At 37.9% G+C, this 17,815-nt stretch overlaps 1 protein-coding gene across 1 annotated transcript; it reads right to left on the bottom strand.

The window, feature by feature from the left end:
- Positions 1-2,537: 2,537 nt before the first annotated feature.
- Positions 2,538-9,064, bottom strand: LOC112456975. Its single transcript, XM_025019801.1, has 4 exons — positions 8,834-9,064; positions 7,587-8,739; positions 2,768-2,840; positions 2,538-2,678 (listed from the first exon to the last, which is right to left on the bottom strand). The coding sequence occupies exons 1-4, from the start codon at positions 9,000-9,002 to the stop codon at positions 2,538-2,540; spliced, it is 1,536 nt and encodes a 511-aa protein (XP_024875569.1). The 5' UTR covers positions 9,003-9,064.
- Between the last annotated feature and the right edge of the window lie 8,751 nt (positions 9,065-17,815).

Raw genomic sequence — 17,815 nt, 5'->3', positions numbered from 1 at the left:
CGCTATCGCTATCGCCTATTGTGCAAGGGGCTTGTTAGTGACGCGTTTTAAACAGTTAAATACTTTTAAAGCGCGTTATCTAACCTATGTAGGTAGTACAGTTAACTGTTTAAAGCGCGTCACTAATCTACATAGGTTAGATGACGCGCTTTAAAAGTATTTAACTGTTTAAAGCGCGTCACTAACATACATAGGTTATATGGCGCGCTTTAAAAGTATTTAACTGTTTAAAGCGCGTCACTAACCTATATCTCGCTTCGCGGGGCAGAGCGACACTTTTTTCTGCCAGATTCGGTTGTTTTGTGCAAAAACGCGTCGATTAAGCCTAAGTTCAACGAAATCGGTGAGGAAGCCACTATTCTGCACATTTACCAAATAATTTATTAATTTGTCTATTATAAATTATGTTTAAACACAAAATATAAAATATTTTAGTGCATGAACTCATTGTAAGTAAGAAAGTTGAAATTATAGACAGACTGCCATTCTTTTTAGAAAGATATTTTAATATGTTAATCACATTTCCCACTTGTCTGTGGGCATTAGGCATAATGACCGGTCAGTTTGATTAATTTGAACATTTTTGCTTTTATTATTCAAATGTCCCGAAAGAAGCGGGAATTATGCATAATGCCCGGCCATTATGCATAATGACCGGATTAATCAAATTGCCCGTAACATATACAATTCTTTAAAATTCGATCAATTATTTCCCGAAAAATTGGAAAAATTTCGGATACCGGTTTTCAAAAAGATCGGTAACAAAAAATTATACACTTTATGACACTCCCCGGTGTCATAATTCTATATACTACATAAAATTCTACCCCTGTTTTATATACAATTCTTTAAGATTCCGTCAATCATTTCCCGAAAAATTGAAGAAATTAGAAAAACCGGTTTCCAGAAGATCGGTAACGAAAAACTATACACCCTATAGCACTTCCCGGGAAATTCTACCCCTATTTCATATACGTTTGGTAAAAATTCGGTCCATTGATTTCCGAGATCATCGAGGACAAACAAACCGACAAACTCTGTCTCTTTATAATAATAGTATAGATATCAACATTTTTAATCTAACAGTTATTCAAGTTATTCAAGAGAATTTTCTTAATAATGTCAACGTTAGATCTGTGGAAGCGCTTATTCGGCAATAAGATTGCACGGTCAAGGAGGCTACTTATTATATTAATTTTATAATTGAACGGATGGTTGGGAAAGTAATTAATATAACGACCTGAAAAAGTCGGTTTCCTGTACCAATTAGTGTAGGCAATTGTTAATAAATCAAACAGCACATACAGAAAAATCACTTGCTCCGTTTATTATATTTGCTCGATTTGCATAGTTTTACCGCTTGCTCCGTTTCACAAATATCTCGTGCGCTCCACTTATAGCTACGTCTCGACACAATCCGACTCGGCAGTCCCTCGCGAGTACTAGGATATTAATTAATACCGGCAGCCCGATCTCGGTCCCTCGGATCGCGGCAGACCGTTCGGAGTATCTTCTCACACTGTCGCGTTACTCTAAATCGGATCCTGTCGCGTCAATCTCATTCGACAGGTGGAGCCATATATCACAAATCGGCGCCTACAATACATCTACTTATAATACATTAATTCGGCGCCTACATTAGTAATTAGCCGGTGTTTCGTGTTCACCCAAGGAAGCCTTGGGACACGAAGGGTTTGCCGGAGTCCGCTCTGACAAAGGCGCGAAGCGCGGTCCTGAGATCGGCGAGGAGTGTTGACGAATTTATAGCAATCGTTTCGTTGTTGGTATAATATTTAATTACAGCATAAATACAAAGTTTTTCTTCATAGGCAGTGTGAGATGTGTGATCTCACCGAGCGGACGGCTTAGAGAGTACCGTGTACGAACTCGCGGTGTCTCGCGGCGAGAAGCCACGTTCAGAGACGAGCGCTTGATTCGACAAGTCGGTGAGGAGAATCACGTTCTCGCTCACTAAGGTCGTCCACTTCCCCGTTGAATACGGCTGGTGGAGCGTATGACCTTCGTTTCGCGCGGCGATCGATCGAGGATGCTGGTCGCGGCTGTCACGTTCTGACTGTTATAGTTCGTCCGTTTTTTGGTCAATGCATTTAAGCAATTTACCAGGGATTTGGACAAGTCGTGTGAAGGATATTATTATTGTATTTATTATTCGGGACCGAAAAGATATCTGAGTTTATACGTATGGTAACGAGGATCAGCTTTATTTATTTGGTTATAATTAGGATAATCAACGTCGAAATCGACAGGAATAGGTTTAAAGGAGGGTGCGTTTTCTAGTTGTTGCAATTGTTGGAGGAAAGGGAGAGGATCTTGATTAGAAATGACTGCTTGCTTGATCTGGAATCTGATTCGTTTAATACGAACGCGCCTACCTTCTTTCTTCGTCATTCAGCCGCGTTCACGAAAATGAATTTTAAGCTCGCCACACTCTTCGGCAGCGCTCAAAACCAATCCGCCACACCTTCTGCTCGCCACACTCTTCGTCAGCGCTCAGATCGTCAGCGTAAAGGTCAAATTCACTTTCGGGAATTGTCGAAATTATTATCTTTTTCTGGGAACCAACTCCGTAATCGCCACGCTTTTGGCAGCGAAAGTACTGGATCGCCACACTCTTCGTCAGCGCCCCAGCACAGATCGCCACGCTTTGTCGGCGGAAACTGCGAGTCGGAATCCCAGAAGTGACAGTGATTATTACGACCCCCAAGAATCAACTCCGTAATCGCCACGCTTTCGGCAGCGAAAGTACTGGATCGCCACACTCTTCGTCAGCGCCCCAGCACAGATCGCCACGCTTTGTCAGCGACAACTGCGAGTCGGATCTTAGAAGTGATCGATTTATTGATTAAAAATACGAAATGAGATTCCAGATTTTTACACTTGTTCTTTTTTAAACTTATCTTACCTTTATTCTAGAAATCTTAATACAACTTGTGCGTGAAGCGCGGTCTTATAAGGTATGAGAGTGTAGGGACTAAGTCACAGAATTGAGCGCGAATGCTCGAACTTAGCGTATAGCGGAACGTAGGAAATCGAATAAGGTTAGGAGAGAGTCTGAGAATTACGTCTAGTCAAGACCGAAGTTAAAACTTATCTGCTTTCCGCGGCGTTTTTCCGCCCTATTTATACCCGAAAAAGACCGGAATCTCCCGCGCGAGATTCCCGCCTTTTTCCTATGCGTCTAAAGGGGGGGAGGTATTCTAGAAGCTTCTAGAACATTCTAGAAGCGTAGTTTTGGGCCCATCTGGCCCCCAGCCCTTCAACGGACTCCGATAAGATAATCTAAACATTTATACTAACCCGGCCGTTTCCTCGGAATTCCGGGCCTAGCGTGCGTCGTCTAAGCGTTCAAAACTTTTAACGTGCGTTGTCGGAAATATAAAATTTCCGTACGTAACACGGCGAACGGTTTGCCGACCTATCGGCTCGAGTTCTGTGACGATTCTGCTTCTTCGCGGAGACAATCATTGTCCGGCTTGAGGATGGCTTGGCGGGGACGCCGTGTGCATTACAGAGGGGGACGAATCGTATCGATCCGTGATCGAACCGCGTTGCGGATTACATGAACGCGTGCGCATGACTCGCATGAGTTCGCATAAATTGAACGGGAGCGAAGAACTATTGGGCGACGCTTCGTGGCAGGGCTGTTGTCTCAGATCGAGATCTCAGCCTCTGCGATCAGGGCCGTTAAAAGAGATACGGCACCCAACAATTCCTCTCTCGCGAACGGAATTTCGATTTCTATCCTCAACAGCCGATCTCCATCTCTAATAACCGTAGTATCTAGAAACGGGAGCGAGCCATTATTTTCAATTTCGTGCGCGAATTTAAGCCGTGGATGGTAGTTATTGAAAACGTCAAGTGTATGATTTAGTTGCAATCTAGGTATTATCGCGAAAATGTCGTTCACATATCTACAAAAAAACAGGCATAGTAACAACTGTGCCGCACAACGTAGAACTACGTCTATTAGAATAGAATATATATAACTGGAAGAGGCATTGAGCATCGAGTCCGTGATATATCGCCCGTGGAACGATCCTGTGTCCGACATCTTTCGAGAGAGAAACGTTAATTGTAAGAGAGAGAAAGGTAGTGGAGCTTAATCGTTCGCAATGCGCATGCGCCATACATCGTCTGCTATATGGTTATCGATATCTGCGTATGCGCATTGCGGACGATTAGGCTCCACTACCTTTCTCTCTCGCACAATTAACGTTTCTCTCTCGCACGATGTCGGACACAGACTCGATGCACAGTAACAACTGTGCCTGTTTAATTTTTTTTGTTCATAAATTTTTTTTATAAAAAATTTTTCAAATTATTAACATATAATGAATTGGTTAATTTGCATATTTGTGTATCTTTTCTTTAATTTAAAAAATTCTTAAGTTATATATAAGCAAAAAAATGTCCTCCTTCCTTTTTTTTTTATTAGCGTTGGAAGGGAAAATCTTCGTTAAGCCCTTCTAAAAGTGACAATCTTCTAATTCTTGCCAAGGCAATTACCTTCCGATTCTCTCTTCTAGAGCGACAAGACATCCTGGAGCCCGTACTCCTGGTGTGGGATGTGTGGGATTCAATGGAGATACATTGCATAAAATACTACCATCTATCGCCTACCCACTAAAAACCCCTCCATTTTCTTATCCTTACCTTTTATATAAGTTTTTTTATATTTTTTAATTTATCTATTTTTTCTCTACTTTTAAAAAACTAATTTAATTATCTTTTTTTTTAAGTTATTTTACTTTCAAATTTATATAATTAATTATGTTTACTTACCTTTACTTTTCCATTCCAATCCTTACGATGTACCATCTTTGTCATTGCCCTTTTTTTAATATTACCTTTAATTTCCATTATCATTATATTCAGTTATTATCATTATTGGTTTGTGATATGAGAAATAACTGATATATTTTTTGCATTTTAAATTTTTAATGTGTCTTATGAACACCATATCAATACATGATCCACCCAGTGTTGTTGATGATTTGTCAAATGTAAGATGGATTCCAACTCATTTTTTTTTAATTTTCGATGATTTTTTTTGAGACAATGATAAAATAAATAAAACAATTTTTATTAATTCTATTATATTCTTCAGTTTTTTCTACCCCTATTTTATATATAATTCTTTAAAATTACATCGAAAGCTTTCAAAAACACTATAATAAAGTATATTTTTCTTTAATACTTTTCGAGAAAAAGAAAACGTTGCAAGAAAACGTTGCAGTCCTGCACCCGAAGTTACTCCTCACCCTCCGGGAAAGACGTAGTTCTACGTCAAAAATTGGAATTTTAAAGTCAAGTACTGTCTCGGGAGGGTGTGAGGCCCCGGTTGCGAGTTGGTCTGAATATCGTTCGAAGGACCAGAGGAGGTGTGTGTCGTCTCCTCGACGCGAAATTAAACGAAATAAACGAAAGCAAATTTGTTAAGCGACTCACCTTTCGGTCGGCCGTCGTCACGTGGAGGATTCGTCCGTCCTTAGGCAGGCACATTCAGCAAGCGGGCTAAGAGCACAGGCAGAGCAAGCAGGCAGGCAGAAACAAGCAGAGCAGAGCGGCGCGGCAAGGCAGCAAGGCAGGCGAGATCGCACTTTCGGATTCAGCCTTCCGTAAGTTCAAGCGTGCACGAGGGAGTGTACATCCCGAAACCGTTTAGCGATGAGCGTGTTACGACGTCTTGACGATGAGTGAGTTCGCGAGTGAGTCCTATAATGTGCCGCGAGCGAGCAGTTTGTCCCTTTTGGCGGGTGCCCTCGTAGGGTGTGCGAGGGCAGCACCGATTGGTGAGTCGCGGAAATATCGATATCGATCCGAGATCCGAGTGACCTGCCGACGTTTCGCGCGAGTCACCGAAATATGGTAATGTACCGATAATCTAATCCTAATACTAATACTAATACTAACGCTGACAAAACTATTTACAAAGGCGAGCGCCAAACAAGTACATTTAGGCAATATGTTTCCAAATTGTCCATTACAATATCTGCTAAGATTGCAGAGAGTGGAGAGCCCATAGGGCTATCGAAAATCTGTTTATAAACCTGGCCATTAAAGCTGAAGCTAGTAGAACTTAAAATTAGGTCGATAGCATAGAGAAACTGTGGTAAAGTGAATTCGGTTTTTTTTTAAGAAATACTGTGCCATCTATCCTCAATGCCCTTTAAACCTAGATCTTTCGGAATGTTGGTAAAAAGTGCTGTAACATCCAGTGAAACGAGTACATGGTCGGTGTTAATCGATTTATTCTCTATCATTCCTGCGAATGACCAACTATTTTTGATATAGGATTTAGGTCTACGCAAAGAATCATGCAAGATAGCATGTAAAAAGCTGACTATGTTGTATGTTGGACTACACACTGCAAAAACTATAATAAAGTAAAGGAAAGCCTGATTTATGAAACTTCGGGAGCCCATAGCAGCGTGGAAGGTTGCCGTTTGTACATTTTAACCTGTAATAAGTAGGATCGTCAATAACGCCAATATCGCTCCACGATTTTACGAGTTGATTGAACTTTAATGTCAATTGCTTAATCGATAATACCTAGATTGCAACTAAATCATACACTTGACGTTTTCAATAACTACCATCCACGGCTTAAATTCACGCACAAAATTGAAAATAACGGCTTGCTCCCATTTTTAGATACTACGGTTATTAGAGATGGAGACCGGCTAATTACTAATTGGTACAGGAAACCGACTTTTTCAGGTTGTTATATTAATTACTTTTCCAACCATCCGTTCAATTATAAAATTAATATAATAAGTAGCCTCTTTGACCGTGCAATCTTATTGTCGAATAAGCGCTTCCACAGATCTAACGTTGACATTGTTAAGAAAATTCTCTTAAATAACTCCTTTCCCACAGAAGTCATAAATAAACACATTAATGTTAGATTAAAAATGTTGATATACTACATAAAGAGAAGAACACCAAAAAACGTGAAATAGTCGAGACATTTTTCATAAAAAGACAGACCGATACAATCAATCTTCAAAAAGACACGGATAATTTAAATCCCATATATGACAATGTTATCGCGATCGCTTGATTTGTTTTCTCGTTCGACCAATGTTTATGTTCACAACCCCTTCTGATGTTCTTCAATTTACTTATTGGTGTCGTAACAGGTGGCCCAAAGACAAATGATCCGCGACATTTGATCGGAAGACGGAAAAACCGGAGGAAAAATGATCCGAACGACAATTCGTCCGAACCAATTACATCCGCGACTAAACGCCCGTCAAATTCAGGTTTCGGCGTGGAACGTATGTGCGTAAAAGAACTGTATGATTATCATATTTCATTGTTGATCAATATATATTTGAAATATCTTGGACATCGAGGTAACCGTAGAACAATAATAATAAATATATATTTGTAGTAACATCTTTTAGACATCAAAGTAACAGTAGCACAATAAATATTCGTTACCATTAACGCTTAATTATTACACGGACAATACAGACGCTACATGTTTTAGATATTTCATTTTTGTAGCCGGTTCATATTTGGTCACAATATTTTTGATTCGCTCGTCTCTATCGGCATACCTTTTTCTTTTTTTGGCGACTACATTTACCCCTGTATTCATTTGAACAATCGTTGTTTCCGTGAGAACTTGCTCGCCCTTAATCGCGTCCATAAAACTGCTGAATATTGCATGCACTACGCGAACTTTGTTATTAAATGAGCAGTGCCAGCCCTCAACGCCATTGTTCGAACGCATAAAACCATCGATAACTGCTTGATGACAGTTCCACATACCTAAATCGAACATCGGCTTCTTACGTTTGTTGCCAGTACGGCGTCGTTCACCAACCCAGGTTCGCTCAAAGTATCGAATTAATTCGTTTAGTGCATCTTCATTTTCTTCAAAAAATGGAGATACAATGAGCTCATCATATGCCTCAAGTACATCATGCACAGGAACAAATGCTAAGGCCATAAGCATTTTAATGTTTAAACAAAACCTCAGGTCTGAATTATAATTGTACTGTAGACCACATGATTGCACATGACGCCATATACACTGACTGAAGTGGAAAAGGCAACCAGAAATAGCACAGTCAGTAAATTTGCTCCTGAAGGCAACAATAAACGCACGCTCATAATCCACCATTACTCTTTTTGGCTTTAAATTTGGTTGGTGGCGTTTGATAACAGACAACGCGGATGAATACAGTTTCTCGGACTTATTGGGTGCAAGTATGTACACTAACGGTAACAATTTATCGCGATACAATCCGTGAATGGTGTATAATTGCTTAAAAATAAGAGGCACTGAGTTAAACGTGCCATCGCAACACCACATCTCGCATTCTGCCAACAGCTCCAGGTTTTTAGCGGTAGCATATATGACGACACGGTCTGCACCACCCTCGCTATCATGCAACAGAAATAGCTCGTCATCGTTAGTCATCCGGTACATATTTGGTATAACCAGTTCTTGCAGTGTCTTCGGGTTTACTATGACAGCTTCGTCATTCTTTCTGGCCCGTTGAACGGTGCGTGTCAATGATGTAATTGGTGGTAGCTGCACACGGACTGGCGATAACACTTTACTCAATACCTTGGCAATCATTACACTGTTATTCTGACAACCCTTGCTCGCCTTCTTCTTCAGTTTCTCTTTAACCTTCCTGGCTTCGACCTGTGCAACATCAGCAGCATGATTGTGTGCGGGTGAATCACCAACAATTTCACCTATATTGAACACGTGGATTAATTGTGGGGATGATAAACGTAGTTAACTGCATGACAATGTTGAGGCTTGAATAATTTGACGCGTGTTACATACCAGATCGTTTATCGCTTGTTGTGTGAATTACAGCGCTACATAACCTCTTCCGGTACTCAGCGCAACGCCAAGTTATATTCAGCTTGTTCACACTTTTTTTGTTGTACAAGTATCCGTTATGTAGTAACATTAAAGCACCACGCTGTGATGTAATAAATTTTAACGGCATTTTATATATTTTTTAGGTATATTTCTAGCTGTGATACGACCGATGCTCGTGCCGGTTGGTACAATCCGACCAACGGTAGCCTCGTGCGCGTACGTTTGACATTAGGCCACTGGCACACGGTGCATGTTTTCCTTCTCGATTGCTTGCGATCTAGTACATTACTATTTACGAAAACATGCTCCGTGTGCCGCTGGCTTTACATGTAGTGCCCTCGTGCACGTACGTTCTGACTTACATGTAATGCCCCCCGACAGGATCACTTGTCCCTCGGTTCGATTGTCCTACGGCTATTTTATCCTCGGTTATTTCGTCGTTGGACCAATTGTCGTACGGTTCATTTGTCGTGGTTCAAGTGTCGCGGATCATTTGTCGTCGGGCCACCGGTCGTGGCACCTACTTATTAAATCCCGTCCGTTTATTTTCAATGTTAGTCGCATGAACATGCTCGCTTCGACAATACGTGCGCCACTTCTTACAACGACAGAATGGTTTTAATTTTTGCATTTACACTGCATCAATTCAAGTCACTACCATCGACATTCTACATCTTACATTTATGATTTTTTCGGCAAAAATCTTCGTGGGTTTAATGTGAGAGTGATGATTCTCTTTTATTAGTAGGTATTACTTTGTTTTTAACTTTGCTCCGTTAATTTTAAAATATGACATTAATTATGACCTTAGACCAAATTGCTTTGTAGATTGCGGTAATTATGCAGTTTAGGGGAAGCACCTCCGATGACCTTGACATATGTTGTCAAGGTCACCCTCCTGAGTGACCTTCAGAAGGTTTTAGCCGTCGCTCGTTTTTTATTAAAAAGTTATAAACAAAAAAAGGTTCGAAAATATAGAAGTTATTTTAAATACCGAGAGGCATAAACGACTAATATTACGTTTTTCTTTAAAACAGAGAATACTTTATTTCGCGAGAAAGTCGCTGCTTTACCAAAACACAACATTTAAAGCAGTAAATTGTTGATAAATTGAAGTCTTTTTGTTAAAGCAGAAAATACTTTATTTTGCGAAAAAGTCGCTGCTTTACCAAAACACAACATTTAAAGCAGTAAATCGTTGATCACTAACCTACGTAGGTTAGTTGACGCGCTTTAAAAGTATTAAAGTGTTTAAAGCGCGTCAACTAACCTATATATGCTATATTTTCCAAACTTTTTTTGTTAATAACTTTTTAACGAATAGCAAGCGACGGCTAAAACCTTCTGAAGGTCACTCGGGGGCATGACCTTGACAACATATATCAAGGTCATTGAAATCGGTGAGGTCGCCAAACTTTTTTTTGTTAATAACTTTTTAATAAAAAACGAGCGACGGCTAAAACCTTCTGAAGGTCACTCAGGAGGGTGACCTTGACAACATATGTCAAGGTCAAGGTCATCGGAGGTGCTTCCCCTAAACTGCATAATTACCTAGATTGCTTGATAAGGATCCGAACCAAGGATCGAAACGTCGTAACGTTTGTGTCAACTTTATATAATAGCCAATTGAGTCGAAATAAAACCTCTTATTAATCTTGCATAGCCATATATGGTCTTATATGCTTGTCTATTATCATGTCTGATCATGTAAAAGTATATTTATAAAGTTAAAGATAATCATATATGAACATATACTCTATCCATAAGTTTGTATAACTGTTATAAATATTCTTCTAGTATATTATTTTACTTGACAATGAAATTAATATAAGATATTATTTCTAGCTTCAGTTTACACAATTGCGGTTTAAGTCCAACAAAGTCCATATTGGCACGCAATTTAAAAAACTGAGAAATATGTTTAATAATAATAATTGATATTGTGAAATATTATTAAGCACCAAGATCTGCTTTGATCGAAAACGGCACTTTTCATTGCTTATGTTATTTTAAGTTTTCTTTTTTTTTTCTAATTTTGCATAATTACTTAATTTTTTCTAATTGACATTATATAATTTTTATTAAATATTTTCATAAACAGTGAAATTACCTGAAATAATTAATGAAAAAAACTGTTATATAATATATATCTTATAGTTCTTATAAATAAATATATTAATCTACTTTTCTATCTCTACTATTATATATCTCTACTATTATATAAAGGGGAAAAGTTTGTACTGTTGTTCGGAGTAATCTTAGAAACTATTGGACCGATTTTGAAAGTATTGTATATGAAGTAGGGGTAGAATTTCCCGGGGAGTGCTATAGGGTGTATAGTTTTTCGTTACCGATCTTCTGGAAACCGGTTTTTCTAATTTCTTCAATTTTTCGGGAAATAATTGATGGAACCTTAAAGAATTATATATGAAACAGTGGTAGAATTTTCCGGGGAGTGATATGAAGTGTATAATTTTTTGTTACCGATCTTTTTTGGAACCGGTATCCGAAATTTTTCCAATTTTTTGGGAAATAATTGACCGAATCTTAAAGAATTGTATATAAAACAGGGGTAGAATTTCCCGGGGAGTGCTATAAACTGTATAGTTTTTCTTTACCGATCTTTATTGGAACCGGTATCCGAAATTTTTCCAATTTTTTGGGAAATAATTGACCGAATCTTAATAATTGTATATAAAACAGGGGTAGAATTTCCTAATAAAAGGGTTACCAATTTCTGTCTAAAAAAAATCTACGTAATTGTTCTGATTTCTGCAAATTTTGAGATTTTGAGCTAAATTTTTTTTTATGGATAGAATATTATTATATTGAATTTAGCGAGAATCGGTAAAAGGGTTGCCGATTTTTGCTTAAAAATTGTGTAAGTTATATATCGGGATTTAATAACGGATACTGATATTTCTAAATTTTATATTAAATATTGAGAATTGAGAATTGAGAATTGAGAATTGAGAATTGTTTACCCAGGCGTTTTTTCGGGAATTTTGAGATTGCTCGCTTGCGATGTACACAGAACCTCGATTTTTCAATTAAAAAACCAAGGAATAAAATCGGTAATCGGTAAATCGGTAATCGGTAAGTGAAATATCGAGGTTCTGTATACATCGCGAACGAGCAATCTCAAAATTCCCGAAAACACGCCCGGGTAAACCAAGGGATGATGTCGCTGATCGGTAAGTGAAATATTGGAAAAGCGGAATTGACTCAATAGTGTGAAACTCGAGTAGAAAAAGACCGGTTACGACATGTTTAATCCACGAAAACATTTATGCGGTCCAATTTGAAATTAGAGGCATTTAGTTATTATTTAAATTACGAATATCAATTTCATCCGAGTGTAATAATTGGGAAAATGGATGTAATATGTAATCATTGTCAAGTAAAAAAGTTTAAAACCTAAGCACCTAGAATGTGTTATTCATGCAGGAAAGTTAAACTACCGTCTTTAAATCAACCGACACACACCTTGTTTGGCGCGCACCAAACTGTAGTTAGATGCATGTATTGTTTAGTCTCGTTACTCGTCGTACATAATAATTCTTGCGTACCTAGTCTTAAGTATTTCGGTGACTCGCGCGAAACGTCGGCGGATCGCGATCAACGCGGAATCGATAATTGCGCGACTCACCAATCGGTGCTGCCCTCGCTCACCCCACGAGGGCACCCGCCTGCAGAACAAGTACTCGCTCGCGACACTGTTCCAGCGCCGCGAGCCCTCAGCACTCATCGTTACGCCGGCTCATCGTTACGACGTCTCGGAGCACAGAGAGATTAACGGAGCACAGAGAGATTATCGGAGCAGGGAGACTTGCGCTAATATCCGGAGTCGCGAGATCATCCGCTCGCTCCCGGATAGTGCGATCGCCTACTTTCTCGGCCTGTCTGTGTGCTACCTTTACCTGCTTCCTCCTGCTTGCTTGCTGCCTGCCTTAACTTACTGCTGCCTGCCTCGCTTTCGCCTTGCTTGCTGCCCTGCCTGCGTTGCTGCACGAGCCCGATCGCGACCGAGACGAAGCCTCCAGGAGTCGACGGCACAACGAACGGTGAGTCGCATTTGCTTAACTTAACTTTCGCTTTGGGGAGACTTTACACATCTCCCCTGGTCCTTCGAGCTTCGCTTTATCGCAAATCCGGGTACGGCTTTACCGCCCCCCGAGCACACCTTATGTTTGTCCACAATAAGGATATTGAAACACAAATGAAGTCGTTTCAAGAAAAACGACTCCCGGGCGAAGCCCGGGTAACCAGCTAGTATTATATAAAGGGGAACAGTTTGTACTATTGTTCGGGGTAATCTTCGAAACTACTGAATTGATTCCAATAATTTTTACACTGGTAGATAGCTTATGTCCTCCTGAGTAACATAGGCTATGTACCATTGTGCTACAACCTGATTTCAAAAAAAATTTGGGATATATAAAATTTTAAATTCTTTAAAAGAGTCGTACTTAATGACTTTTCCTGTTTAGATTTTCCTAATCAACCAAATTTTAAAGTATTATATATGAAATAGGGGTAGAAAAACTGAGGAATATAATAGAATTCAAAAAATTGCTAATAATAAAGGAGTTACCGATTTCTGTTTAAAAAAATCTATGTGATTGCTCTAATTTCCACAATTATTTTTTATGGATAGAATATATTAAAGGTAGGTTGGTATTGAATTTGGTGAGAATCGGTGAAAGGGTTTCCGATTTTTGCCTAACCGATTTCTGCATGAAAAGTGTATAAGTTATACATGTATTTGGCGAGAATCGGTGAAAGAGTTTCCGATTTTTGACTTACCGATTTCTAATTTTTGTCTTATTGATTTCTGCTTGAAAAATGTATAAGTTATACATATAATTTTATATAGAGTATCATTAAAGGAAGGTTGGTATTGAATTTGGCGATAACCGATAGAAAAGGGTTCTTTCCTAATAAATTTTTGAATTTTTTTTAGAAATCCGCCAATTTGGAGATATCGCGCTATAATTCTATTATATTCTTCAGTCTTTTCTATCTTTATTTCATATATTTTCCAACGTATCGTGATAAATTATCAAAATGACATAATATGTGAAACCATTCATAAAATATATACAGACTAATAAATACGCTTTAAATATATTTAATACGCATAAGTATTAAAGCTTTTTTTATATTAATCTTTATAGAATATAATTGATAAAAGTAGTATTTATTAATGCTTCACCTTGGTGCTTACATAGCAGTTTAGCCTGCCAGACTTTACACAACTATACATTTTTTCAAATCCTGTTTCCGGTTTTTACATTTCGCTGTTAAGATCCTGCTTATAAACTATTCGAACAATGCTTATATTACAAATTTTATATTTGAACTATTTACTCTTTTCTTTCTCCAATTCTAATCTTATCTCTTTCAAACCTTTCATCCATCTATACCTTGCTCCATCGTTACTCAGCATATCAATCATTCTTCCTTTCCAACTCTCCACTTTTTCACATCTCGTACTTACATGTCGCATATCTTCGTTTTCTTTCCCGCATAGTCTACATTTTCTCCATTCCTCATTCATCCAATACATATTCCCTTTTGTCTCATTTCCATACCTCATTCTCGTTATTAGGCTTGTCTTTTCCTTCCCTTTTCTGACCCTATCTTTGATATATCTAGGCAGCCATCCTATTTTGACATCTTTATAATCCTTACACGCTTTTGAGTTTTCAATTTTTTCTGCTCTCTCTCCTGCATATCTACTTCTCTGTCTCTTGACACCATGCAATCAATATCTTCATCTCCTATCCTTATCAGTTCTTCCTCGCTCATGCCGCATCTCTGTATATACTCTCTTCTTTCTTTACTTTCTGTCGACCAATTTTGTATATCTACTCTGCTTTCTTCATCCTTTCTTTCCTTCCAGCATTCTCTTAGAATTACATTTCCGTTATCATTTCTCATTTTCTCTTCATATTTTACTTCATATTTTGCCTTATGTATCTCTTTTGCACTACCTCTACCTCCTTCCTTTCTCTGTATCCCCATATCTCTACTCCATACAACATTATTAATTTTATAATTCTATCGAACAATTAAATAAACTAGCACGCTCGTATAAATATAACAATTGATAAAGGAAAGGCCAATAATCGAGCAATAATGGATGTTAATTTTTATAATTATTAATCACATATATGTAAACAATGGAACGTTTCGACTTCACCGAGTCTTCTTTAGCCGTAGAATAATCGCAATGTAATTTATAACTAACCATATAAAATTCTTAACCTACAGAGCCACATCACCGTTCGAAGGCTTGACAAATACATAGAGGGATATTGTCGTTGCATCTATGAAGTCAAAGGTAAAAACGGAGGTCGTCAGCGAGCAAATTAACATAATTGATTCCTCGTTCGGAGGCGAGAATAAATCGGGTCCGGTCAATAAGAATTGTTGCTTCGTTGTTTTGTCAAGCTTGTGTAGTCAACTTTTTAACAAAAAAATTTTCAGTTCAGATGTATTAGTCTCACTCGATGTAGTGTCGTTGTTCACTAATATTCCTCTGGATCTTGCAATCAAAAGGGTCAGGAACCGGTAGAGATACATAACAAAAAAGACAAATATACCAAAAAAAGAGATTTTACTTGCACTCGAGTTCGTTTCAATATCTACATATTTCACTTTCAACAATGTGATATCCAGGAAAACCCATGGTGCGCCAATGGGATCGCCCTTATCCCCGATCGTTACTGACGTCGTGATGCAGGATCTAGAGAATACAGCATTGAGATCGATCAGATTGCTTTTGACTTTCTATCGTCGATATGTTGACGACATTATAATGGCAGCACCCCCTGAATGATAAAAAAACATTGTAGACGTTTTTAACAGTTACCATGAGAGATTAAAGTTCACTGTAGAATATGAGAATGATCGCAGTTTGAGTTTCTTAGATTTATCTTTACACGTTATAGACAACATTTTATACATAGATTGGTTTCAAAAGAAGACGTTCTCCGGTAGGTATCTTTCTTACCATTCGAGTCACCCGGATTGCCATAAGATAGGTACAATTTTTTAGTTTAGTTGACAGAGCCATTTTACTGTCCCACCTCAAGTATCATACAAAAAATTTGAAAAAAATTATCGACATTTTACTAAAAAATGAGTATCCTCTTGAATTAATCTTTAAAAAAAAAATCAATCTGAGGTTAAAATATCTATTTAACACCAAACTTAAACACACAAAAAAAACTGAAACAGGGAGTCAACACAGTGAGGACACAGTGCAGAATAAAAAATTCTTAGTTATTCCGTTCATAAGAAACATATCGGACAAAGCTGCCCATTTAGTTAACAGTAATGAACATATGGTGGGATACAGAGTTTTGAATAATCTTGACAGGTTCGTCAAGGCACATAAAGACCATATCCTGGAATGTCAAATAATAACGTAAGCTACAAAATATCGTGCAAGAATTGCAGTGCTTCATACGTTGGACAGACCAAGCGACAACTAAAAACTAGATTAAACGAACACAAGAACAATATCAGAACAGATCCATCTAGACATTCTGTGATTTCCGAACACATTACGAAATATAATCACACTTTTGATTGGGACAGTACAGTAATACTTGATTCAGAACCGAATTATTATAAGAGACTCATATCGGAGATGTTACACATTAAGGAACAAAAAAATGGGATCAATTCTAATAAAAACAGAATTTCTGGATGATTCATATTTTAGCATACTTGACGAGCTGGCCAATCACAAAACTTAGCGAATTTCGGTTTACCTAACATAAAACATTATATTCCCTATACACTGTTATTGGTTTATATCTCTGTCCGTCCTGACAATCTGCGCAGTCATTTGACATCAGTAACACGAGCCAGAGCATTACATCGCACTTTAAAAGATATTTTGACAAATATATGTAAGTTTTAATAGATCTTAGATTAGCGACATTTTAGTCACATATAACTTTCTTTCAGACAACTATTTTTACACCTTGACTACACAAGCTTGACAAAACAATGAAGCAACAATTCTTATGGACCGAACCCGATTTATTCTCGCCTCCGAACGAGGAATCAATTATGTTAATTTGCTCGCTGACGACCTCCGTTTTTACCTTTGACTTCATAGATGCAACGACAATATCCCTGTATGTATTTGTCAAGCCTTCGAACGGTGATGTGGCTCTGTAGGTTAAGAATTTTATATGGTTAGTCAAGAATTACATTGTGATTATTCTACGGCTGAAGAAGACTCGGTGAAGTCGAAACGTTCCGTTGTTTACATATATGTGATTAATAATTATAAAAATTAACATCCATTATTGCTCGATTATTGGCCTTTCCTTTATCAATTGTCTATCAAACAATTTCATTCTCCATATTATATCCGCGTTAAACTTTCTTTCTCCATAACTCCATATCCATGCCATCGCAATTTTTCCTTTTCTTATTCTATTTTTTATGTGCATCTCGTCATTGTTGTTTCTGCATATTTTGTACCCTAAGTAATTAATTTCTTTTGTTTCTTCAATTCTCATATCTTCCCACAATCATTCTCTTTTTCTCTCTTTGCTGCTTTTTTTTTGAATACGATTATTTTTTATTTTTCTGTATTTAGCTCTAGTTTTTTTCTTTTTATGTACCTATAGAACACCATCATCATTATATTCATCATATCTTCATTTTATGCATGCAACAAGCACTATGTCATTTGCATATTCTAGCGACCATATCTTTTCCTTTCCGATCTTCACTCCACCAGGATTTTTCTTCATCTCTTCTTCTATGTCTGAAATATATATGTCAAATAATGCCGCGCTAATTGGACATCCCTGTCTCACTCCTTTTACAGCCCAAAATTCTTCCGTTTCTTTACTGCCTATGGTTGGGGCTCACATGTAAATAATGTACATAATTGTAAGACATGTTTTG

The sequence above is a fragment of the Temnothorax curvispinosus genome, unplaced genomic scaffold (assembly GCF_003070985.1).
Source record: "Temnothorax curvispinosus isolate PA1 unplaced genomic scaffold, ASM307098v1 QBEX01000717.1, whole genome shotgun sequence".
Classification (NCBI taxonomy): Eukaryota; Metazoa; Arthropoda; class Insecta; order Hymenoptera; family Formicidae; genus Temnothorax; species Temnothorax curvispinosus.
The sequence above is the reverse complement of the archived record's forward strand: the minus strand, read 5'-3'. Positions and strand labels throughout refer to the sequence as shown.

What these genes read in the sequence shown, in the direction of transcription:
- LOC112456975 (XM_025019801.1), bottom strand. Translation starts at nt 9,002, where the DNA reads ATGCCGTTAAAATTTATTACATCACAGCGTGGTGCTTTAATGTTACTA. An exon ending in AACAAGCGATAAACGATCTG is followed by an intron (nt 8,740 to 8,833) that starts GTATGTAACACG and finishes TGTTCAATATAG; the next exon opens with GTGAAATTGTTGGTGATTCA. An exon ending in GTCGCCAAAAAAAGAAAAAG is followed by an intron (nt 2,841 to 7,586) that starts GTATGCCGATAG and finishes ATCACTTCTAAG; the next exon opens with ATCCGACTCGCAGTTGTCGC.